At 37.2% G+C, this 26,240-nt stretch overlaps 1 protein-coding gene across 10 annotated transcripts in view; it reads right to left on the reverse strand.

The window, feature by feature from the left end:
* Positions 1 to 26,240, reverse strand: part of LOC135217401 (regulator of G-protein signaling 9-like) — an 835,664-nt gene that overhangs the window by 367,195 nt on the left and 442,229 nt on the right. For all 10 annotated transcript variants that reach the window (XM_064253252.1, XM_064253258.1, XM_064253268.1 and 7 more), the window contains one exon: positions 11,114 to 11,314. In XM_064253252.1, the coding sequence (XP_064109322.1) occupies positions 11,114 to 11,194 (81 nt within the window). In that variant the 5' untranslated portion in view covers positions 11,195 to 11,314. The remainder of the gene's footprint in view (positions 1 to 11,113; positions 11,315 to 26,240) is intronic.

A 26,240-nucleotide genomic window follows, 5' to 3' on the forward strand; every position in this document is an offset into this window, starting at 1 on the left:
AGTTTTACTGATTGATTTATTGACTATGTTAACAATAAACATGCATATATTACTTTATTTATTGCTATGTTATATACTTTGAATTAACAAAAAACAATAATTATTTATTACTTTGTAAGAACAGTTCAATGAAAGGGATAGTCACAGAAAATATTGCCTTCCAGAAATTATTTATTTTTTGCGGGGGTCGTTCGAGCCCACTGACCCCCTCGGCACAGGCCTGTAAAAGGAAATTATTTGAGAAATTACTCCGGTCTGTGGAAAGTATTCTACAGCTGTATTCCCGTAAATGGAAACTATTTGAGAGATCGATCTGGTCTGTGGGAAGTGTTCTACAGATAATTCCCGTAAATGGAAAGTGGAAAATGGAAAGTATTCTACAGCTAATTCCCTTAAATGGAACTATTTGAGAGATCAATCTGGTCTGTGGAAAGTGTTCTAAAGATAATTCCCGTAAATGGAAACTATTTGATAGGTCAATCCGGTTTGTGGAAAATATTCGACAGATAATTCTCGTAAATGGAAACTATTTGAAAGATTACTCCGATCAGTGGAAAGTATTCTACAGCTAATTCCCATAAATGAAAACTATCTGAGAGACTTCCCTGGTCATTGGAAAATATTCTACAGATAATTCTGTAAATGGAAACTGACACCACCTGAAGGCCTCCCGGAGGACACACTTGGACTCCCAAACTCCTTTCCCTTCCCAGTACCTCCGGTGGAAGATAGATCCGCAGTGACGATCACCAGCCCTCGTGAGTCTCCCGACCTTATCTCTCCTCCCTAACCCCCATTGTGGGTGATGAAGAAAATGTTCACGAGGGGTCTGGCAGGCATAAGCAAGTAGAAAAAAGAAAAGAACTTCTCGTTTGCACGCCGGACCGAATGCCTACAATCGTGAATCATCACGGCTGAATCCTGAGAAGAGATGTCACGTTCTGATTCACAAGCTACGCTCATCGGTGAAGCTAGATGCCATAGTAGAGAGAGAGTCAAGTTCCTCATGGGCTCCGACCCCCTCATCTCCCAATAACTCCTATGCAAAATTAAACATAATGTGGCTTACAGGATTACCTGCCTATTTCAACACCTCGGTGTTCTTAAAAGCGAGAATTTCGGTCCTAATATAAAAATCTCAAGATATAATCTAACGCGGAAACAACCCGCCCCTTCGGGGAACTTGCTGACACTCCGAGCGAGGGTTTAAGCATAGACCCGCCTTTCACCGCAAGTGGGAACCAACCTAACACAACTAGTGACTGCCCATCCCAGCTTGGTAACCCCCATCCACCCAATTGATCAACTCTTTCATCTCCCATCATCGTAAGTGGCCTCAAGAGGAACATTCTTCTCCTAAACATATTCTGCAAAAACTTCAAAGACATCATTGTACTGCAAGAAACGCTCCTCTGGCCACATGACCTTGTCATCTGCGATTCAGTATACGAAGAGCTTTCTCTGTCTCATCAATGTAAGTTACAGATAAAATCGTAGCCGATTTCCTGAAAAGGGGCCTTTCTTTCCTGTGGTCAAATCATTAGACAACATAGTAAATGTGATGACCTACAGGAGTGATAGATTGCTCAGGCTTCAAGTGACAATAGGAGACTCTAATATCCTACTAATTAATGTTTATATGTACTGGGAAAATAGCAATAACATTGATCAATACTGCATAAAAGGAAAAGCAACTAAGAGCTGAAGCAATGTCTAGAAATTTAGAAAACGGTGGTTTTGCTATTGCAAGTATGTGGGGCGATCACCTAGCAATATCCTGAATTGCATAAACGATCAAGACTCCCGGAGGGATGGAGATAACCTCCTTACTGATAACATTCAATTTCATTTTGAAGATCATATTACGCCAGGTAACATCAGGGATGCCATAAACAACCTATCTAATAATAAATCGCCCAGCTGTGATGGTCTTCATGCAGCAGCTTTCAAATTCTGCCACCCAGTAATCTATATTTTGCTAGCTGCCCTATGCATAATTCACCAGTTTCTTCCAGATTCCCTACTCCTAGTTCACCAAATACCATTAATCAAAAACAAGCTAAAGAATGTAGCTGACCCTGGCAATTACCGCCCGTATGCAATCACTACGATCGCGTAGAAGGTACTTGAGTCGTTCTTCTGGGGAGACTTCTCCCCTTTCTACACACTACTGACAACCAGTTCAGATTTAAAGGAAACCACTCAACCGACACCTGCATCTATGCACAGAAAGAATGACTGAAATATGACCTATCATCAGCTCCTCCTAAAGCTGCAAAAGAGGCACACCCCTATATCTATTAGCATTTCATATTGCTGGTTCTCCACGTAGCAATTCTGTGTCAAATGGGGTAACGTATTGTCGTACACCTTCGGCTCCCTAAACGGGCTTCGGCAAGGGGACATTCTCTCTCCATACCTGTTTAATTCGTACAAAGATGCCCTGAATGTCATACTGAACTCACGCCCAATCGGTTGCACTGTCAATGTAACAACTTCTAACAGCCTCTGTTACGCCAATGATATGGTTCTTATTTCCCAATCAGTGAAAGGTCTCCAACGACTCATCGACACTTGCCACCAATATGCAGTGGAATCTAATATTCTATATAACTAAACCAAGACCCGATTTATGTCACTGCTCCCGAGATCACTAAGCATATTGCAGAACCACGGATTTTCCTAGATAATCATCGGCTGGAATTCGTGCACGAATTTCCATATTTGGGTCACATTATCATGGATGACATGAAAGATATGGCAGACACAGCACAGAGGCGTCGTGAACTATGTGCAACTGCCAACGTGACTGCTCGGAGGTTTGCCTTCTGTCACCGTGACATGAAACGTGCTTTTTCCGCTCATATTGCTACAGTATCTATGGGTGTTCCCTCTGGACGAACTATACCCGAGACACCATGAGACGTAACACTGCTGAGCACAATGACATTTTGAGACGCCTCACAAACACTTCTCGCTACCATTGACCAGTCCGATAACCTGAGTGAGAAACTGCAGCAATTTGTTCATACAAAGTATTCTAAGGAGTGAATCAAGAAGAATATCTAAATTGTATGGAAAGATTGGAAAATGAGGCGTTTATTCCCAAAATGACTTAACCTCTGTCTTTGCAAAGTATCATCTGCCGAATGTGCCATGATTATTATTATATTTCCATGGTTACTGTTTTTACTGGTATTGTACTTTTTCATTATTACTGTGAATATTATTAGGTTAGAGGTTTTCTACATTCAATTTTCGTATTTAGACCTCTGGACCTGACAACTGTAATCACTTAAGGTCTCTAGTTGGAATTTTGAATATATACAGGCTGTTCACTATTATAACTTTAAATTTTTAACTATTCTCAATAGTATTACCATTATTATGATCATTATCTTTTATAATTATTCATCAACTGTGTGGATATTACCGATTATTCGATTTTTACCCTGTTATCTCTGGGATCTAGATTGGTAAGTTACTGTCTGTACTTTGTATATTCCATGTATATGGTCTTGAGCTGAAAAGTATTCTACAGATATTTCCTGTAAATGGAAGCTGTTTGAGAGATTTCTCCGGTCAATGGAAAGTATTCTACAGATAATTCCGTAATTGGAAACTGTTTGAGAGATTACTCCAGTCAATGGAAAGTATTCTACGGATAATTCCCATAAATCATTTGACAGATTACCCAGTCAGTAGAAAGTACTCTACAGATAATTCCCGTAAATGGAAGCTATGTGAGAGATTACTCTTGTCAATAGGATGTATTCTAAAGCTTTTCCCGTAAGTGGAAACTATTTGAGATTACTCCAGTCGGTGGAAAGTATTCAACAGCTAATTTTCATTAATGAAAATAACTCGAGTGCCAATTTAAGTATATTGAAACCATTCGAGAGTCTAATTACGTCAGTGGAAATAATTCGAGATCCCAATTACGTCAATGGAAATGATTCAAGAGCCCAATTACGTCAATGGAAATCATTTGAGAGCCCAATTACGTCAATGGAAATAATCAGAGATCCCAATTACGTCAATGAAAATTATTCAAGAACCCAATCACGTCAATACAAATAATTCCAGAGACCAATGACATCAATGGAAATAACTCATGAGCTCAATTACGTCAGTGGAAATGATTCAAGATACCAATTACGTCAATGAAAATATGTCAAGAGTCCAATTACGTAAATAGGAATAATCCAAAAGACCAATTACGTCAATAGAAATCATTCGAGAACCCAAATACACCAACAAAAATAATTCTAGAGCCCAATTACCTCCAATGGAAATCCTTCGAGAGCCCAATTACGTCAATGAAAATCATTAGAGAGATAAATGATGTCAATGCAAATCATTCGAGAACCCAATTATATAAACAGAAATAATTCGAGAGCCCAATTATGTCATGGAAACCATTCGAGAGTACAATTACATCGATGGAAATCATTGCAGAGCCCAATTACATCACTGGAAATCATTCGAGAACCCATTTACATCACTGGAAATAATTTGAGAGTACAATTACATCACTGGAAATAATTTGAGAGTACAATTACATCACTGGAAATCATTCAAGAACCCAATTATATCACTGGAAATCATTGAAGAGCCCAATTACATTAATGGAAATCATTCGAGAACCCAATTACATCACTGGAAATCATTCGAGAACCCAATTACATCACCTAAAATCATTCGAGAACCCAATTACATCACCTGAAATCATTCGAGAGCCCAATTACATCACTGGAAATCATTCGAGAACCCAATTACATCACTGGAACTCATAGAAGAGCCCAATTACATCACTGGAAATCATTCGAGAACCCAATTAAATCACCTGAAATCATTTGAGAGCCCAATTACATCACCTGAAATCATTCGAGAACCCAATTACATCACTGGAAATCATTCGAGAACCCAATTACATCACCTGAAAACCTCATTCGAGAAACCCAATACATCACTGGAAATCAATATTCATTCGAGAACCAATTACATCACTGGAAATCATAGAAAGACCCCAATTACATCACTGGAAATCTTCGACCCAATTTCAATCACCTGAAATCATTTGGAGCCCAATTTACATCACCTGGAAATCATTAGAAGCCCAATTACATCAAACTGAAATCCAAATTCGAGAAAACCAAATTACAAATCAATGGAATCCATTAGAAGAGCCCATTACATCACTGAAATTCATCGGAGAACCCAATTACCAATCCACCTTGGAAATCATTCAAGAGCCCAATTACTTCACCTGAAATCATTCGAGAGCCCAATTACATCACTGGAAATCATTCGAGAGCACAATTACATCACCTGAAATCATTCGAGAGCCCAATTACATCACCTGAAATCATTCGAGAGCCCAATTACATCACCTGAAATCACATCTTGAGAGCCCAATATTACATCACCTGGAAACATTCCGAGGCCCAATTACATCACCTGAAAATCAATTCAAGAAACCCAAATTACCACACCTGAATCATTCGAGAGCCCAATTACCTCCACTGGAAAAATCATTAGAAAGAGCCCAAGAAATTACAATCACTGGGGAAATCATTCGAGACCGGAATTTACCAATTCAAACTGGAAATCATTCAAGAACCCAATTAAACATTCACCTGGAAATAATTTGAGAGCCCAATTACATCACTGGTAATTCATTCGAACCCAATTACATCACTGGAAATATTCAATAGACATAATTCGGAAGCCCAATTACGACACTGGAAACCATTCGAGAAACTATTACATACCGGAAATCATTCGAGAGCCCCAATTAATCACTGGAATTCATAGAGAGAGCACAATACATCACGAAAATACGAGAGCCCAATTACATCACCTGAAATCATCAAGCCCAATTACATCACGAAACATTCGAGAGCCCAATACAGCACGAAATATTCGAGAGCCCAATTATCACCTGAAATCATTCGAGAGCCCAATCACACTGAATAAGAAGAGCCCAATTACATCACGGAAATCATTCAGACCCAATTACTCACTGATTCCCAATTCCACAAATCTTCACCCAAATTACATCACTGAAATCTTTCAAGACCCCAATTCATCACTGAAATATTCGAAAACCCAATTACATACTGGAAATATTTCGAGAGCCCATTACTCACCTGAAATCATCGAGACCCAATTTACATCACTGTATTCGAGAGCCCAATCACATCACCTGAAATCATTCGAGAGCCCAATTACATCACCTGAAATCATTGAGAGCCCAATTACATCACTGGAAATCATTCTAGAGCCCAATTACATCACTGGAAATCATTCGAGAACCCAATTACATCACTGGAAATCATTCGAGAACCCAATTACATCACTGGAAATAATTTTAGAGCCCAATTACATCACTGGTAATCATTCGAGAACCCAATTACATCACTGGAAATCATTCAATAGACATAATTCGGAAGCCCAATTACGACACTGGAAACCATTCGAGAACCTAATTACTCAATGGTAACCATTTCAGAACCCAATTACGTCAATGGAAATCATTTGAGAACCTAATTTCGTCAATAAAATCCATTCGAGAGCACAATTACTTCAATGAAAACAGTTCAAGAGCCCAATTGCGTCAATGGAAATAATTTTAGAGCTTAATTACGTAGATAGGAATAATTCAAGAGCCCAATCAGGTCAATGGAATTAATTCGAGAACCTAATTAGGTCAATGGAATTCATTCGAGGAACCAATTACATCAATAGAGATTATTCGAGAAGTTATTCCGGTTTTTGGGAAATAATTTCAAAACTTATTTCAATAAATGATGAATATTTCGGAAATTATTATAATATATTGAAATTATACTATAAGATATTACATTAAATGGAAATTTTTTGGAGATATTATTCCAGCATATGAAAACTATTCGAGAACTTATAAAAAAAAAGATTGTTAAGAGTAGTTTTTATAGTAAGTAACCAGGAGTTATTTAAGAGCGTATTGGAATTAATGGAAACTATATGAAAGTTTATTCCAATATATTATTTGAGAGCTTAGTCCAGTTGACTCAAATTATTATAGATGTTATTCCCGTAAATGGAAACAATTCTCGTGCTTATCATCATAGAGGGGAATTATTTGGTAGCATATTCCCATATTGGAAATTATTCTAGAACATTTTCCCGTAAATGGAAGTTATTCGAAAAATTCTTGCAGCAAATGAAAATAATTCAAGAGCTTATTCTTTACTTGGAAACGATTCGAGAGATTATTCCCGAAAGTAAAAAAAAATATCAGTAGGCTATTCCCGTAATGACTGGAAATTTGCAGAAAGCTCATTTCATTAGACTTGAATTATTTGATGACTTACTCAGTAAACTGACCTTATTAGAGAACTTGTTCCAGTAAATGGAAATTCTTTGGAAAATTTTCAATAAATTAAAATTATTTGAGAACTATTTCCAATAATTGAAAATGACTAAGAACTTTTTCAAATAAATTTAAATTGTTCGATAACTTACTCCAAAAATCGAAATTACTCCTGTAGTTATTCCAGTAAGTGAAAATATACTTATGAGCTGAAATTAGTCGAGTAATTTTTCCAAAGAATGAAAATTATTCGAGAAATTATTTCAATAAGTGAAAATTATTCGAGAAATTTTACCAACAAGTAAAAGTATTCCTCAAACTGATAATAATGAATAGAAATTATTCAAAAACCGATAACAACAAACGGAAATTATTCCAGAATTTATTCGAACAATCTAATCATATTTGATGAATTATTCTGAGAAATGGAAAAATTTAGAGAAATTATACCAATAAATGGAAATTATTCGAGACTCAGTAAATAACAATTATTCGAGAACATATTGCAGCAAATGGAAATTATTTGAGAGCTTATTTAAGTATAAGGAAATGATTCGAAAATTTGTTCGATAAAATGACAAAAATTAGAAATCATGTTTTAATAAATGTAAATTACTCCGGAGATTATTGTTGTCAGGGGTTCATTATTGAAGACCGTATTCGAGTAAATGGAAAATACTCTATAACTTAGAACAACCAATGTATATTATTTGTAAGATTATTCCGGGAAGAGGAAATTATTCGAAAACTATGTTCCAAAATACGTGACATCATAATTAGTAATGCTATAATAAAGGTAAAATGATCCAGAACCTATTACAGTAAATAAAAGTAATTCCAGAGACTATTCTAGTTATTGGAACGTATTTATTCTCGAAAACAGAAATTATTCGAGAGTTTATTCTCGAAAATCGAAATTATTGGAGATCTTATCCTTGAAAATGGAGATTATTCGAGAACTTATTCTCGAAAATGGAAATTATTGGAGAGCTTATTTCAAAAATGGAAATCATTCTTGAGCGTATTCTCGAAAATGAAGATTATTGTAGAGCTTATTCTCGAAAATGGAAATTATTCGAAAACTTCTCGAATATTGGAAGGTATTCTAGAGCTTATTATCGAGAATGGCTATTATTTTAGAGCTTATTCTCGAAAATGGAAATAGTTCGAGATCTTATTCCCAAAATTAGCAGTTATTCGAGTGCTTATTCTCAAAAATGGAAATTATTCGAGTGCTTATTCATGAAAATGGAAATTATTTGAGGCACTTGTTCTCGAAAATGGAAACTATTCGGTAATTTTTTCTCGAAAATGGAAATTATTCGAGAGATTATTCTCGAAAATAGAAATAATTTGAGAGCATATTCTAAAAAATGGAAATAGAAACTATTCTTGTGCTTATTCTCAAATATAGAAAATATTCGAGAATTTATTCCCGAAAATGGAAATTATTCTAGAGCTTATTCTCAAAAATGGAAATGATTCCAGAGCTTATTCTCAAACATTGAAATTATTTCAGAGCTTATTTTCAAAAATGGAAATGATTTCAGCGCTTATTCTCAAAAATGGAAATTATTCCAGAGCTTATCCTGGAAAATGGAAATGATTCCAGAGCTTATTCTCGAAAATGGAAATGATTTCAGAGCTTATTCTCCAAAATGGAAATGATTCCAGAGCTTATTCTCAAAAATGGAAATAATTTCAGAGCTTATTCTCAAAAATGGAAATAATTTCAGAGCTTATTCTAAAAAATGGAAATTATTCCAGAGCTTATTCTCAAAAATGGAAATAATTTCAGAGCTTATTCTCAAAAATGGAAATTATTCCAGAGATTATCCTGGAAAATAGAAATTATTCCAGAGCTTATTCTCGAAAATGGAAGTAATTTGAGAGCTTAGTCTCAAAAAAAAAAAAAAATTATTCGATAGCTTATTCTCGAATTTGGAAAATATTCGAGAATTTATTCTCAAAAATAGCAATTATTCGAGAGCTTATTCTAAAAAATGGAAAATATTCGAGAATTTATTCTCAAAAATAGCAATTATTCGAGAGCTTATTCTAAAAAATGGAAAATATTAGAGAATTTATTCTCAAAAATAGCAATTATTCGAGAGCTTATTCTAAAAAATGGAAAATATTCGAGTGTTTATTTTCTAAAATGGAAATTTTTTGAGAGCCTATTCTAAAAAATTAAAACTATTAGAGAGCTTATTCTTGAAAATGAATTTTTGAGCTTATTCTCTAAACTGGAAATTGTTCAAAAGCTTATTGAAGTAAACAGAAATTGTTTGAGAGCTGATTCCCGTAACAGGAAATTGTTTGGAAGCTTATTCCTGTAAATGGAAATTATTCGAGACCTTTATCTAGTAATTTGAAATGATTATGCATAACTTATTCCAGTGAAATTAAATAATTATTTAAGAGCTTAATTCCGGAAAAATGAATTTTTATTCGAGAGCTTATTCAGTAATTAGAAATTAGTCGTACATTTATGCCTGTAAATGGACATAATTTGAGGTCATATTCCAGGCATGGAAATTATTTTAATTCAATTCCAATATATGGAAATTATTGGAGAACGTATTTAATTAATGGAAATTATTCTAGAACTTTTTCTATTAAATTGTAATTATTCGAGAACTTGTCCAAGTAAGTGGAAGAACTTATTAAAGAACTTGTTCAGTGTCTGGAAATATTTCATAGCTTATCCAGGCAAATGGAAAGCAAATTAAGAGGTTATTCCAGTAAGTGGAAATTATTCATGAACTTATCCCAGGAGAAAGTCCTATTCCAATAAATGGAAATTACTCGAGGGCTTATCGCAGAAAATTGAAATGATTTAAGAACACACTGAAGTTATTCAAAAGTATATTCCAGTAAATGGGAATTGTTCAATAGATCATTCAAGTACTTGGAAATTGTTCGAGAAATTATTCCAATAACAAATGGAAATTGTTACAGATCTCATAATAACGAATGGAAATGGTTACAGATTCCAGAATAACGATTGGAAATTGGTTCATGTCTCAGAATAACGAATGGAAATTATTTCAGCTCTCAGAATAACGAATGGAAATTGGTTTAGATCTCAGAGTAACAAATGGAAATTATTTCAGATCTCAGAATAACGAATGGAAATTGTTTCAGAATAACAAATGGGAATTGTTCTACAGCTTAATTCGGAAAATGGAGATCATTTGAGAGCTTATGCCAGTAAACAGTAATTATTTGAGAACTTATTCCCGTTACTGGAAAATGTTCGAAAGCTTATACCAGTAAATGGAAATAATTCGAGAACCTATTCCTGTAAATGGAAATTTTTCGAGACCTTCCAAAAGATGGAAATTATTGGCGATCGTACTCAGTGAATGGAAATTATTCGAGAATGATTCAAGTTAATGGAAATTATTCGATAACGTATTCCAGTAAATGGTAATTATTCAAGAGCATGTTCCAATAGACGGAATTTAATCGAGAGGAGGCTGACCTCTCAACAATTTGATTTCCTTGTTTCTTGATGATGCCACAAAGGATTTCGGTTCGGCACAGTTACTACTGCTCATCTGTGAAGAGTTATGAAGAATCTCTAGGCGAGGCTCTTCTGCACTGTGCAAAACAGTTGTCTCAGATAATTACGTGTATATATATATATATATATATATATATATATATATATATATATATATATATATATATATATATATACAACCTACAAACAAAAAAAACTGCTTGGCTAAAGACTTTAGTAGAACAAACCTTGGCGAAGACGAGAGGTTTCGGTTGTTGTTGATGTTGCTGTTGAGTGTTGGCGGTGGGGTGTGCATTTTGCGTGTCCATGGTTCGTCGGGCGGGGTGGTGGAAGAGGAGGCGGGCACGCGCGCACACTTCCTTACACCCGCCATCTAGGTCCTCCCGCTGCCGCCCAACCTCACCCCGCGCTCACCAACACCGCCACGGCTGCACGGGCCACGTCCGCCAACAGGGTCACGCACCGAGAAGAAAAGAAACAACATTGGAGGAATCACGATGAAGTGAGCGAGGGAATGAGATATGTCATATCTAGAGTCTGACTTAAATAGAAGGTTGATCTCTCTCTCTCTCTCTCTCTCTCTCTCTCTCTCTCTCTCTTCACATAAACAGTTTTCGTCATGTAGACGCATCTATGAAATATAATTATGAAGCAAAATATCAATGAAAGTTTTCATACTCGTGAAATAAAGTAGCATTAGAAAAAACGTTATATACTAAGAATCCACACAGTTTTCAGTGAACCAGGACATAATCTTGATATATGAGATAGTCAAAGCTAAAGAAAATGAAGTTGAGATAGAAGAGAATATCGAGGGGGTGGAGGCGGGCGTTAGACAACATGCTGCGAGTAAGCATTCGGAGCTGAGCCTTCCTTCTCTTTCGGGGACTCCCGTCCCTCACCTCACCCCCTCACGGATCGATCATCCTGTTTGCTTCCGTTCATAACCAAGATTTTTATTTACATGTCAGACTGCAAAGCAGTTTTATATTCTTCAGACCCCGGGGTGACAGATGTTCAGTGGTTTTGATACGGTTAATTTACATTCTATGTACAAGATATGACTGCCAAAAGAGTTCCTCGGAATAATCACACTTAAAAGTAAAGTAAAGTGATTATTCCCTCGAGTGTTTTGCATCTTCTACTTTATAAATTAAGGGTACAAGAGAGGGAGTGCATGCACACATACCCACTCAAATATGTATACATACACACACACACACACACACACCACACCACACACACATATACATATATGTCTCTCTCTCTTCCTCTCTCTCTCTATCTCTCTCTCTCTCTCTCTCTCTCTCTCATTCACTTTCTCCATCTTTCTACTACCTTACACCCCCTCTACTTTCGCTCGCTCTCTCTCTCTCTCTCTCTCTCTCTCTCTCTCTTTCTCACTCTCCTCCCAAACACCCGTTCTTTTCTGTTTCTGTCTGTCTTCTCTCTCTCTCTCTCTCTCTCTCTCTCTCTCTCTAACCCTTGCTGTCTTTTTTCATTTTTCTTCTCCCATCTACTCTCTCTCACTGCCTCTCCTTCTCACTCTCTCTGTGAACACCCTTCTCAAACCCCAGCCTCTCTGATGGCATTGACGTTTACCCTGCGGTATTCTTCTCCAAATGGTAAGTCCTTTGTATAAGAAAGTTGTGTATGATAAATTTATAAAGTAATTAAGTCTACGGGCACAACCAGCCCCATTTCATGGGCAGAACCAGCTCCGTTTCAGGGAATCCCTTCTCACCACCACCCCCTTCGGAGGGGGTTGGGGAGGATGAAACCTCATTATAAAAACACGCGCGTATTCGAATGCAATGTTGTGTGAAAATTTCAAAGCAATCGGTGAAGAACTTTACGAGATTTAAGATTTTGAACAAACGAATATTTACATTTTCATTTATATAGATATGTATACGTCATCAGCAAGGAAACGATGGCGGGAATTCGATAAAGTTTCAGACCTTTGCTCAGTAATCTACATGGCAAAATGCTGCTGAAATTGTCCAGTCACTGAAAGATTTGTATGTATACTCAATAAAAAAATTATGGATACATGCAAAGTCAAAGTATTATGAAAAGAAAACAGCAATACCATTGCCATGCAATTAACTGGAATTTCCCGCCTACCAGTCAATGCTCCGTTCACCTACCCCACACAGCCTCAGAGACAACTATATTTCATGCTATCTCGAATATTACTCCGTTCACATAATATGCAGCAAAGACATTATTCGAATACCTTTTATTTGCACTTGCATTGCCAGATGTCTTTGTATTTACCCATAATGAGATACAACATACTTTATGAAACCATATGGTTCGTTTGTGCTTGGTCTGCGTAAAGTATCTGATACAAGCTCGTCATTCGAGTGCTTCTGTCGTTACATCAGTGTTTATAAATAAATAGGAAGGTGCAAGGGTTCTTTGTATTCATAAGCATTCAGATGTAAAACTGGAGAAATAGTTTAAATGTTGATCACAGAAAGACAACGATATCGGAAATATCTATTTCCGCTAATCACGAGCAATATAGCTATGTGTAATTGCGCATGTCAAACCTACCTTAAACCTACATATAGGCAGGATTAAAGAGGGAATGAAATAAGCTTCAGTCTCTCCCTTGCTGAACGCATTGCTCTTGCACCTTTTCTCACTCAGCGCAAACTCATTCAGCTTATCTCTTTAAACAAACCAGCTGTTATACATCTCTTCACCTTTCGCTCATCAGCAAACTCTCAAAACCCCGCGTCCATTGTCCTTTTACATTTCTGATTTATACATACAAATACTACGGTATGTGTAGTATTTTTTTACTTGAATACTTCAGTTAATGATACAAGCATGAAATTTAGTAAATATCTTTCTCCATAGGTCACTTTTTGAATTTTTTTTTATTTACTGGGCGTCCACTCAGCATTCCAAAATAGCTGCCGTTTCTCAAGAAGGCCGCTAGTCAAGGTTTTAACATGGGACTCATGCGCCTCTGGGCATATGTTTTTGTGGATTTGTTTTCTTTATACACATCTTAGACAGAGTCACCAAGCAAAAGTAAAATGTATTTCTGTTAAAGATTCCATATAATATATATAAAGAAAGAAGCATCCAATACGGCAGCCAAAAACCTTAAATAATCGTCTCAGGATTCAGTAGGTGCAGAAAAATGTCTTACTATTCAATATAATAGTTTGCAAGTCTACATATAGTTGGTGGTTTTATCTTTAGCTTTAATTTAAGAGAGTGAATGTTAGCGCACAACCAGGGCACATTGGTGACTTCACTGCTGTGTAACCCAGTATGGGGTTCAGTGTCAGCTAATCTTGCTTTACTTATGGTGTACACAGCTTCACTTTGGTGTAGTTTAGTAGTTTAGTATCCGAAATGCTGTTCAATAGACCTATGTTAATTAGTTGGTAGAAAGTATATACTGTATAGCAGGTAAATCTAGTTAAACAGCCACACCTAAATTGACAGGAGGTGCCAGCGCGGGAGAGCCAAGCCAAGGGTAAGTGGGGCTCTACATGGCTTGTTACTGCACTGAGCAGGCTGGTGTTTACATCACATGGGACTTAAATGGCACTGGATAAATGATCGGGCTAGGTGTCTAGGTGTAGGGTGACCAAACCTAGTTGTATCCCATACATCAATCTGCATATTAGATTAAGGAGGTAAAAGAATACCCCCTCGGCTTTAGTCAAGCGCTCACAATGGGAATTGCGAATTCAATTACAGGCTAAAGGAAGACTGACTAGAGCAAATGTTGCACGAATTCTCAGCACTTGCTCTTGATCAAGTACATGAACAGGCAAATGCTGCCATTAAGGGTTAGAGATGTATCGGATGTCTGAAAATGGGAATTGCGGATGAAGATGTGGTTATCAATTTTTTTACATTTGCTGATGCAGATGTGGATGCTGATATCAATCTTTTAAATTTGCAGATGTAGATACGGATATTTGATGACCATGCCCTCGCGGATGCGGATATAGATGCGAATGTGGATATTTTGTAAATATACATAATTTCGACATATTTAATCGTTAAAGACGATTTTCAGCCAAATAACTCAAAATTATGTGTTTCTACATAATATTTGATGTACTAATTGAAAGTAGTAACATAAGTGATACTTATGTATGTGTGTATGTATACTTTCATATGAACATATAAACAGTAACAGCGATGCACCAATGTTCCGGTTGTCTTGACACAAAGTTATTTCATGCTCATTGCGTGATAAGGGTAACAAAACTCATTAGAGAGAGAAAGAGATAATCCAACCTCATTCTACAAGTCTATCAAAATAAGCTTGTTATAGAACCATCAACACAGAAACATTGAAAAGAATAATGTAAATTTTTCTCCACGCTATCCATTTCCTGCCAAAGCAGGGAATGCAACCTGCAGGAATTCTTTATGCATGGGAATCTTGTTTTCCTGCATATTTGAGTGAGGTTGGAGAGATTTACAGCAGTCAGAAGTCCCAACTTACCTCTGTACTTGAGAAACACATCTCACTTCCAGACCATACGCCAGAGGCAGATGACATCATCATAGATGGTTTGGCTTTAGTCCATGCACTGCCACCCAAATCCAAGACTTTTGCAGATTATGCAGCCCTTGACTTTCTGTGTAAAAGTCAGCACATATTATCTTTGGTGTGTGTCAAGTCTGAAAACAGATGCAAGGTCCAAAAGGGGACATGGGGGGGAAATGCAAGGTGAAAGAAAAGAACATCATTCCTTCAAACTGGCAAAACATCTTGAGGCACAATGCCAAAAAGACAGAACTGTTTCATTTCCTTGGCGGACGATATTGCTCAGATGTCTGCAACAAACTTGGTTATTGTGATCAAGGGAACCCAGGCACTTAGCCCTCACAAAGTGAGTCTACTTGAACTGGACAAATGTTCTCATGAGGAGGCAGACAGCCGCATCTTTGCCCATGCCAGATATGCTGCAGAACAAAGAAGCAAGTCTATCATGGTCAAAGCCAATGACCCTGTTGTCCTTGTCATTGGCCAGAGTGTGTTCCCAACTCTACAAAGCATGGGTCTGCAGCAGTGGTGGCTCACTTTTGGCCAAGGACAGAGCCTTTGATGGATTGGCATTCACAACCTGTCCAACAATGTTGGTCAAGAGAAGGCCAAAGGCATGCCGTTCTTCCATACATTTACTGGTTGAGATACGGTCTCAGCATTTAGAAATAAAATAAAGGTAAGAAAACAGCATGGCAGACATGGGGCAGTTTTCCAGAGACCACTCCAGTTTTTCCAGATGGTGATTTGAAGATTCTGGAGAAGTGTGTGGTCCTCATGTATGACATGACAAACACTGTTGACAATGTGAATGAGGCCAGACTTGACTTGTTTGCCAAAAAGCAAGGATCACATGAAACCATCCGTCCAACCAGAGCAGCCAACTACCCCATTGCAAAGATTGGTGAACAGCTTACAAAATGTGGCTACGAGTCTGGTTGCCGAGGCAGGCGCAAATGCTACAGGCTTGCGCTTACATGTGCAGCTTCGTGTAACCGCAAATGTGAGATGAGGTGTAACTATAATGTTGCAAATGATGCTTCAGATACATCTGAATGAAAATTTCATCACTCTAAAGGGTGATACCATGCACCTTTAAAACGTTGGGTTAATTTCAGGCTTAAAAAATGACATTAAGACAGTGCTTGAACATGAATAAGATACTTTATTATCATACTCCATTATAGTCTTGTGCTTGTATACTTTTCAGTAGCTTTATGGGGTACTTTCAAAGATGTGATATTGATAATAGCCCAATATAAATGCTAGAAACCGAATCTCTGACCTCATAAATGTAGGCATAGATAGAAATTTCATGTCTCTATCTTTCCTAGTCGCAGAGTTATCAAACAAATTGTTTCATGGCGCATTTTGTACACCATCTTTATCCTAATGGTAAATATAGTAGTATGAGCTCTAGTGATGTCTTTAATAACTCCTCTACCCAGGAAGACATTATTATCTGAATGATGACTGACGTATTTATTTCAACAATGATTTACTCAAAGTGTCAGAAATCCAAACAACTAGCGGCCATATTGAAAATTGGCAGCCATTTTAAATTTTGCGTGGACACCCAGATTTGTGAAAAGAGGGGGTTACAATGAGCACTTGTGCCAAATTTCATGCTTGTATCGCAAACCGAAATATTTTTCTACTTATCTGCTGCACTAGCGTAGGTCCACGTACATACATGTGGAAATTTGAGTGACAATCATCAGAGGTAAAATTATGGCTTCATGATCAAACAATACATCCTCCAGTCAAAGGTCAGATCATCAACCAGCTTTCTGCATTTAACCTGAAAACTTCCAAGGCAGTCCCCGTCAGGGTCACCAAACGGGGTCCGGCCACCTTTGTTATGTCATTTTCAAAGATTAATTTCCAAACCGGTCCCAGTGAGCTGCTCGAGGGAAATTGCTTCAGATTATCCAAAGGAACTACCGGGAAATTGGTGCGCGGTTGAGCGAAGTTCCTCATGATGAAATATTTCTGTTACGCCTCTCTCCTCGTAATTCTCCTCCTCTTTAATCTATCGACCTTCTCAGAAATAATGTCAGGCTCTCACGTCGAGAGAGAGAGAGAGAGAGAGAGAGAGAGAGAGAGAGAGAGAGAGAGAGAGAGAATTGCTTTTCTGTCCTGCACCAATTGCTTAATGGATTTTTGGGAATGCGTCTTCAGTCGAGTGGTGGAACACCTCCATCAGAAGATTTCGATCTGTTCAGTCAGTAGTTTAGTGATTACCTCTGTTGAGAGTAATGGCAATTGTGTCAAAACCGGCCATGAGTTTTAGTGGGGAAATATCAACGAAAATCTGAATCAAACTATCTCTCTCTCTCTCTCTCTCTCTCTCTCTCTCTCTCTCTCTCTCTCTCTCTCTCTCTCTCTCTCTCTTTCCCCTCCCCTTGCGTACACTTGGTACTGGTGCATAATTACTATTAATGTAACGCTAACACTTTTCAGCTCTCATATAATTCATAATAACGTTGATCCTGATGTGCGCTTCTGTCTTATGGATTAAGAGTCCAATATATCAAGAAGAGAGCAATACAAGGAAAATAAATGAACGCAATCAGAAGTGCATATTTACTGTTGGAGAGAGAGAGAGAGAGAGAGAGAGAGAGAGAGAGAGAGAGAATTCTGAGGTTTTTTATTCAGATACTAACCACACTGATTCCAAAACTTTAAAAGTCTTAATTGATAATTGTTATCATCATCTAACACGAAATGATCCGGACCATTTATTCCAGAATAGTGACGTCCCATCAAGAAATTCCCACGAATGGGATGAGGTGCCCTTCACATGTACGGAGGACCCAGCGCCAGTCCCTTCCTCCCTAAAGCAAGGAGGAGGAGGAGGAGGAGGAGGAGGAGGAGGAGAATGAGAAACCGATTTGACTGCTCAAATGACCATCCTCTGTTTTGGAAGATTTCCCCTAAGTTATTGACACTAAATAGCGCAAGGTACGAGTCTTATACTGCAAACATAAATATGCTCTTTTTCACAAAGTTCGATCGAAAATAGGTGACCCTAGTTTCAAGGTTAATCATCGAATAGTAGAATTATCATCTTTGTAGGAAGTGGCGATGATTCACAATTTGATATCCTCTTCCTTTTCGACCCCATCTCTCCTCCCACGTAAATTTGGCTACTTATCATCAACACTCTGCAATTCCAAGGGGTTTTTCTGTGACCTGTTTTTTCAGGGACTGCTCACCCGGCACAAGAGGCATGACACTTTTTTCACAACCGTTGGTTCACCAAATGGAAAGCAAATTCATTCCGACTGAACGCACACAAACAGGCTCGGTATATCCTTTCTCACATTTTCAGCGAGAGAGAGAGAGAGAGAGAGAGAGAGAGAGAGAGAGAGAGAGAGAGAGAGAGAGAATTACGATGTTCCTAAGAATATCAAAGTTGCCGCTCGCAGCTCAACATTTAACCCGGAAGACTATGAAAGATGGATGACTTATCGTAAGTGTGCGCACGAGTACAGATGATGCATGAAATGATGTATACGACTGTTTACATCTTCATAAACCACTTGTTATCCTGTACGTACAGTCCATATATATTAAGTATGTGCTGCAATTTATTCGAAATTTTGCCTTCTTTTCCTCTGGGCAACGTTCTTGCACTGGTCACCTGCCAATAATTGCTAGTACAAATACTGATGGCACGACTCTTGAATAAAAGAAAAAAAAAAAAAAACTAGGAACAATACTGTCAAATGTACAACGGAAACTTTGCAAATGGAAATGTCATTGACGAAGGGCTAAAGAAAAATGATGTATCAATATTCAACGGATCGGATATGGCAGAGAAGGCATAAGTGACATCCTTTTAGATGAGAGTTTTGTGAGGAAATGACCTTCACAAGAAGCGTCCTATACTATTAAAAACATACCCCCCCAAAAAAAATCAAGTACATCTTATTAATAAGAGAATTTGTTAACAATCTTGATGTCTCTACACTTCTTAACCATTGATATTTAATTTACGAGAAAATCCCGGCATGTTTCCACGGGATTTCTATAATTTTACCACTGTGTATCATACATGATATTTGTTTAGGTCTGGAAGACATCCAAGCTGCGAATATGGTACGTGTTTCTCGATACTCTTGCAACCAAATCTTCAGTTACTTTTGGATATTGAAAGTGAATGAATGAATAATAACCAAGCTTCCACAATTTCCTGTGAAAACTACGCGTATTACATACAGCATGCTGTAAGATGCACTTCCCTTCCGTACGAAAGCCTAAGAAAGATGGATGGCGAAATTCCAGTTCTCTTTTTCAACAGCGTTCGATTCATCCCGATGGACGCCTTTACCCCGGGGCCAAAAAATACCTCGTTCAGACCTCAGCTTTAACGCAATGCTAGTCTCATCGAAAACATGAAAAGTAAATAACTGGTCAGAGCTGCCAAAGGGAAACCACAAAAGAGTCGCCACCTTCTCAGCTCAGCCAACGGCTAGTGGTTAAACCTTCGAGCTAATTCAAAGACTGATATATTAAATAAAATCATCTTTAAATTGAATGAAGGGATCTTTGCCATGCTTGCTGCACTGTTAACAAAAGAAGAAGAAGAAGAGGAGGAGGAAGAAGAAGAAGAAACACCTAATATCCTTCTATCTGGTGCGGAGATTAGTACACAATGCTGCTAGGAGGATGCAATACACTCAAAGGAAGGGTTAGCACAGTCACAGGTTGGTCTATCAACATTCACCTTTTCCTTGAACATTTACCACCACTGAATACACCACACTTTTTGTTCGATCGGGTCAAATTTCCTTCCTTCATTTGCTGAGCGAAGAAATGTTTTGGATAACTGGAGCAAACTCCCTGCATGTTGGGACGCATACCTACAAATGGCAGAACACACCTTTCATTTCAAACTCCACGACTAACTATTCCTACAGGCAAGACCTGCGAGGAACTTTTCTATCTCAAGGACGTTTGGTTAAGTTTTCCTGGGAATTTGTACAGTCTTTCGTTGTTGTTCTTCATGTATTTATAATCGCTGCGTTATTTCAAAGAACATGTCATGAATGAGACTGCTCGCGAAATGTCTTGCTGTGGCTTATCCTTTATATATACAGAATCGTTACCTGCTTCTGTCCTACCGTTTAGCGTCTTCCGTTGACAACGCAGCATCTGCTACCTTTCCAAAGATAATAAAGCCAGCTATTGATTTCTCAGTTTTCCTGATTTTTTTCCTTTTTATGATCACGATTTATACAAGGGTTACAAGTAATGCACATCTTTGAATTAGGTTAGACGTTGCCGAAGCCCCAAAAAAACGATCGGCAGGCAAATGAAAAGGAGAAGGATTTTATTCTTCCGAACTTTCGTAGTCTTACATCACTCCTCAATCTTAGAAAGCCGTTGGCCTGGTAGGGGAGCTATCTGAGTGCATCTCTCATGAAGAGCGGGCGAGGCTCTAAAGGTGATGTCGTCCCAACTGCCGGTGAATTCCACGAGTTTATTGAACATTTATACTTCTTTTTCACTGATCCTCCTCTCCACAAAGACACTTCCTCTAACGTGTGTTGCACTTGCAAATAGTTAGGAACCATGACAGCCACCACAGGCTTTCTCGAGGTAGAACGTAGGGAAAGACTATAAACTGCTAACGCAAATCAATGGGCAGGCTGAAATTGTTTATGGACAAGAATCATAAACAATGAAATTGTTTATGGACAAGAATCATGGTATGGCAAATTGGAAACTGTGTCTAAAAGTTTTAGTCAGGTTGAGAATGGAGTTTCGAGAACATCAGGAGTCAGACGGAAGATGGAATTGCGGGTGATGTCCTGAGGAAGGGAGGCGGAGATGTCTTGGGTCTGTCTTCGGCATCACTTACCCCAGGGAGAGTATCTGGGCTCCTCTGGGTATCAGAGAAGTCAGAAAACCAACATCTATTGAGTTAGGGTTATGAGACAAGAGGCTCGGGGTCAGCGAAGGTTTGTTGAGATGAAGGCACTGAAGAGATATGTGCGGCGGATGATGATGATGATGATGATAATGATATGACAGTTGACATTGATAACTTGTTTACTTTAGTTACTTTGATGAAAGCATGCGAGCTTTTTTTCAAATAATTTCTCCACAATGATCATATTTACCTTCATGCATATTAGTCAAAGAATCATGAAAAATATAGTTGTTTTAGTGTGGCCTGTTGGAACAATGCAAAAGAAAAAGATACACTTCTATCCCTTAGTAAACTAGACGGATCCCTAGTCTAGCACCTAGGGCAGTAATTTCAGGGAACTTCAGCCAAGCTCTTATGCAGTAGGTAGGGTCTCTCTCTCTCTCTCTCTCTCTCTCTCTCTCTCTCTCTCTCTCTCTCTCTCTCTCCCCTTATACGTTATTATTTACTATGTTTTATTTCTTGAAATTGAGGGTTGAATTGATAAAAAAGGCTGCGAATATCAGTTAGTAAGCAAGTGCGAAACAATAAGGCTGACATTGTAAGGCTGACAGAAGCAACGTGTGCCTGTGGACAATCCGAGAAAAAGCACGATAACTTCAAAGTTCAGCAGAAAAAAGAAACAGACTTGAACTCCTTTCCGAGTGGTAAACCTTGAAAATGCAAAGCTAACGTTGAATGAAATAATTTGAGAATGTACAAAATACTTGTGTAAATAGACATGTCGTAAATGCGTTACTCACTTTAGTTCTGATGGCTTATTGCGTCAAGTTATTTCGAACTTCTTTGTTTTTCTATTTTTCAATTTGTGATCAATTTGTGAGTAATCATAAAAAAATTGCAGAATGGCCTCCCCTGTTTATGCATGAATAAATATGATCGATATCATTCATAAATAAAATATGTGAAATGACTTCAATGCCACTATATTGAAGCTCCCTTTGTAACGGATAAGATGGCCATTACATTGCTCAAAACACAAAGTGCTGACGTATCTTGGTTCTCGGAGTGGTCATCTTACCAGCTATAAAAGCATACAGCAGTACACCATGAAGGTTCGACAGATATAATGGATTTAAAAAAAAAAGAAATAGAAATACAATTTGTAAAAGAATATATTCTTTGAGTTTGAAGTTTTTGTCTATATTCAAATTGCTTTTATGTCATCATGATATAGGCTTATGAGCTAAAACTCTAAAATACTACTGAAATACAAACTAGTTTACTAGAGTTTATTTTTAGAGCATACTTGTTTTTTGGAAAATTGAAGGCGTGTGCAACGCTGTTCTTTTAAGTGACGACGACAATTTGATCTGTACCGATAGCTACCTTCGTGTGCTTCCCTGCTAAGTAGGTACTGTTGGTAGCGCTATGGATATCAATGATCTGCAATTTTAGCAAGCAATGGAAACAAGCAAATCTAGGCCTGGGAACACCGTGTCATTAATAAAACATGAAACTTATACAAACTGAATATTTGTAAGTTTGTCATCATTTTCGAAAAGATAAGTAACAAAAGATTATAATTTTTTAAAGACAGTTACCTGTAGCAAATTTATACCAAATATTTCAGTATCAACTGGTTGCGTCATACAATTGACTGTCCAGTCAGACTTTCTTTCCATGGGCGCGCCCACCGGTTGATCAGATGTACCACGTCTTTTCCGAGTGTTTCAGCGTAACACCAAAGTTATATAGTAGATTTACAATCTACTATATAACTAATGTAATGATATTATTAAATATTTCTTTATCCGTTAATTAAGAGAACTAATTTTATCATTTTGAAAGTGGACATTCATCGTTGAGCATGTCGGACGTGAAAGGACGAAAGCTTTCGAGATGTTCCGTCGATGCCATTCCGCCACTTGTGTTATGGGTTACAGTTTCTTTCAAATCGTGAAATATAATGAGAGAGGCCAATCTCAGGATTGCAGCTATAGCTTGTTAAATAGAAACGTTTTCACATTCCAAAAATAGTGACATTTGTAGCATGTAAGGGTTCCCGAGTTTATCACAATGGAATCCTTTGAAATCGTGGAACATCACTTGAGCATGATGCAATGATTCAGTTAAAAGTTATGCAAATATATTTACAAGGCAAGGTTTCCTTTTAGCATAAAACACTGCACAACACAGGTCAAAATAACAAAAGCGAGTTTTTCTCAGTTTTTTTTTCTTTCCTGGTCCTTTTATGAGAGACTTATTCTCTTTTACGAGACAAAGCAGAATTCGGACAGAATCCATTACGTTCACGACTGCATTTGTGTTTCTCTCGCGTTTTAGCCAACGACGCTATTTCCTTCTCCACACAACCACCAGATCTCTGCTTAATGACGCTGTTTTTGGGAGAGCACTTGCGCAAGTTTCATCTAGAGAAGTAACGCCCTGGTAAGGACAGAGGGGAAAAATGAAATAGCCCTGCTTATGTTGAAACTACAGGTACGTATGAACGTAAAACAGGCAAATTCTGTACACTATACATATCGCGCTAAAGTAAGCAGAAAGATAGAAATGAAACTTTCGTGATTTTCACAAATAATAAACAAAGAACCAAAAGAAAAGAATTAACCAGTACCAGTTAAATATTTCTGAAATATTGCATACCCTCAAATGAATACACAAAGACAGGAAAACATAAATATTTTCTTATTCAAAGACAGAATGAACGGGCAAGCTTTCAAAATTTGATTTCATGTGTTGAACCAGTATGTGATAGTTTGACATAGTCACACACTCCTCGCCACCACTCCACTACACAGATGTTCGTAGAAAACCGCCTGGACAACTGAAAGATCATTATGAGGCGACCAATACCCAGTCTGATAACCCAAGTGAGAAACAGCATCAATTCGCGCATACAAAGCATCTTAAGGAGTGAATCAAGACGAAGATCTAAATTGTGGGAAGATGGGAAAATGAGGCGTTCGTTCCCTAAATGACTTCATCTTGTGTTGTCAAGGTGTCCTCTTCAGAATTTATCATTATTATTATATTTGTACGGTTACTAGTATTCCTGATATTTTACTTTTTCATTATTACTGTGAAAATTATCAAGTTAAAGTTTTTTTACATTCAATTTTCGTATTTACCCCTCTGGACTGGACTACTGTAACCACCTAAGGTCTCTATCTGGAATTCAAGTTATATAATCTGTGCACTAACAATTATAACTCTCAATACATTTTTCCCAAATATTATTATTGTTATTACCAGTATTATGATTACTCTCTTTTATACTACTTCAGCAATTGTGCGGATATTGCCGTTTATTCATTTTTTTATCATGTTATCTCATGTATCAAGATTGTGTACGTTTTGTGTATGTTACTGTCTGTATTTTGTATATTCCTTGTATATGGCCTTGAGCTGAAATAAAGGATATTATTATTATTATTATTATTATTATTATTATTATTATTATTATTATTATTATTATTATTGATAAGGGGAACCGTACAGATTCCCGAAAGCTATCTTTACTGTTTTAAACTTCAAATATTATGTACATTTACATAACTGGGATTTGTTTCTCATTAATTATATTATTATTATTATTATTATTATTATTATATGCACAGGCATACAAACAGTATACATAAACACACACACACACACACACACACACACACACACACATATATATATATATATATATATATAGATATATATATATATATATGTGTGTGTGTGTGTGTGTGTGTGTGTGTGTGTGTGTGTATATGTGTGTGTGTACCAGTCCGTTAGAGCCTGGCGGCGGGCAACTGTAGTGGACTTTGTTTGAACCGTAATATCACCGGTATTTTCCATCGTAGAAGGAAAGTAAGAGCATATTTGGAATCCTCATGAAAGGTTTTAGGAGAATAAGGTTTTTTTTTTTCTCTACATATAATATTAAAGACGTAAGCATACCGGATATCCGGCCGGATGTTCCGATCAAAACAGTACCTAAGTAGAAAACAACCCCTAATATCACCAATATTTTTTTCTTGTAGAAGAAATGTCAGAGCAGATTTGGAATCCTCGTGAAATGTTCTGTCAGGGTAAGGTTTTGTTTTTCTCTACGAATAATAATAAAGAAGTTCTCATGGCTGAATATCCGCATCAAAATCCCTAATATCATCGTTGTTTTTCACCGTAGAAGAAAAGTAAGAGCATATTAGGAATCCTCGCGACAAGCTCAATCAGAATAATGTTTTTTCCTACGAATAATAATATAGAAGTTCGCATGGGCGGATACTCGCACTAAAATAGCACCTAGCTATAAACCCTCCAATATACGATCTAATACATATATGGCCCGATTTTGGTTCAATTCGGTCCTGTAGTTTAGCCGTCTATAGTGAATATTCATAAATACAGACATACGTACATATACAGTCCGACCGTCTGCTTTATATGTATGATGTATATATATATATATATATATATATATATATATATATATATATATATATATATATACATATATACATATACATATACTCGTTGAGGTCGGACTAGTGAAACCAATCAATTTAATATATTTCTTTATTTTCAACGTTTTATAGTATTTTATTTACTACATCATTAGGGATCTGTTGAAAAGTTGACTGTAAGGCTAATAAAAAATCATAATAAAATAAAATTCACTAAAAACACACACACACACACACACACACACACACAACAGAACCAAAGGCCACTAACCCATCTTAGCTGGAGAGGAAAAACAGAGAAAATGCTCAAAGGGAAAGTTAACTCAAGTATAATTGAGTAGAGGAGATTTTGGGTCTTTAACTGGGGAACTAGTTTCATAAACAGTGACTCAAGTATAGGCAACTCTTGAGGAGTTGCTGTTTGGCCTATTATACTGAAATCATCTTTTTCTTCGAGAATTATG

This window comes from Macrobrachium nipponense, chromosome 19 (genome assembly GCF_015104395.2).
Source record: "Macrobrachium nipponense isolate FS-2020 chromosome 19, ASM1510439v2, whole genome shotgun sequence".
NCBI classification, from domain to species: Eukaryota; Metazoa; Arthropoda; class Malacostraca; order Decapoda; family Palaemonidae; genus Macrobrachium; species Macrobrachium nipponense.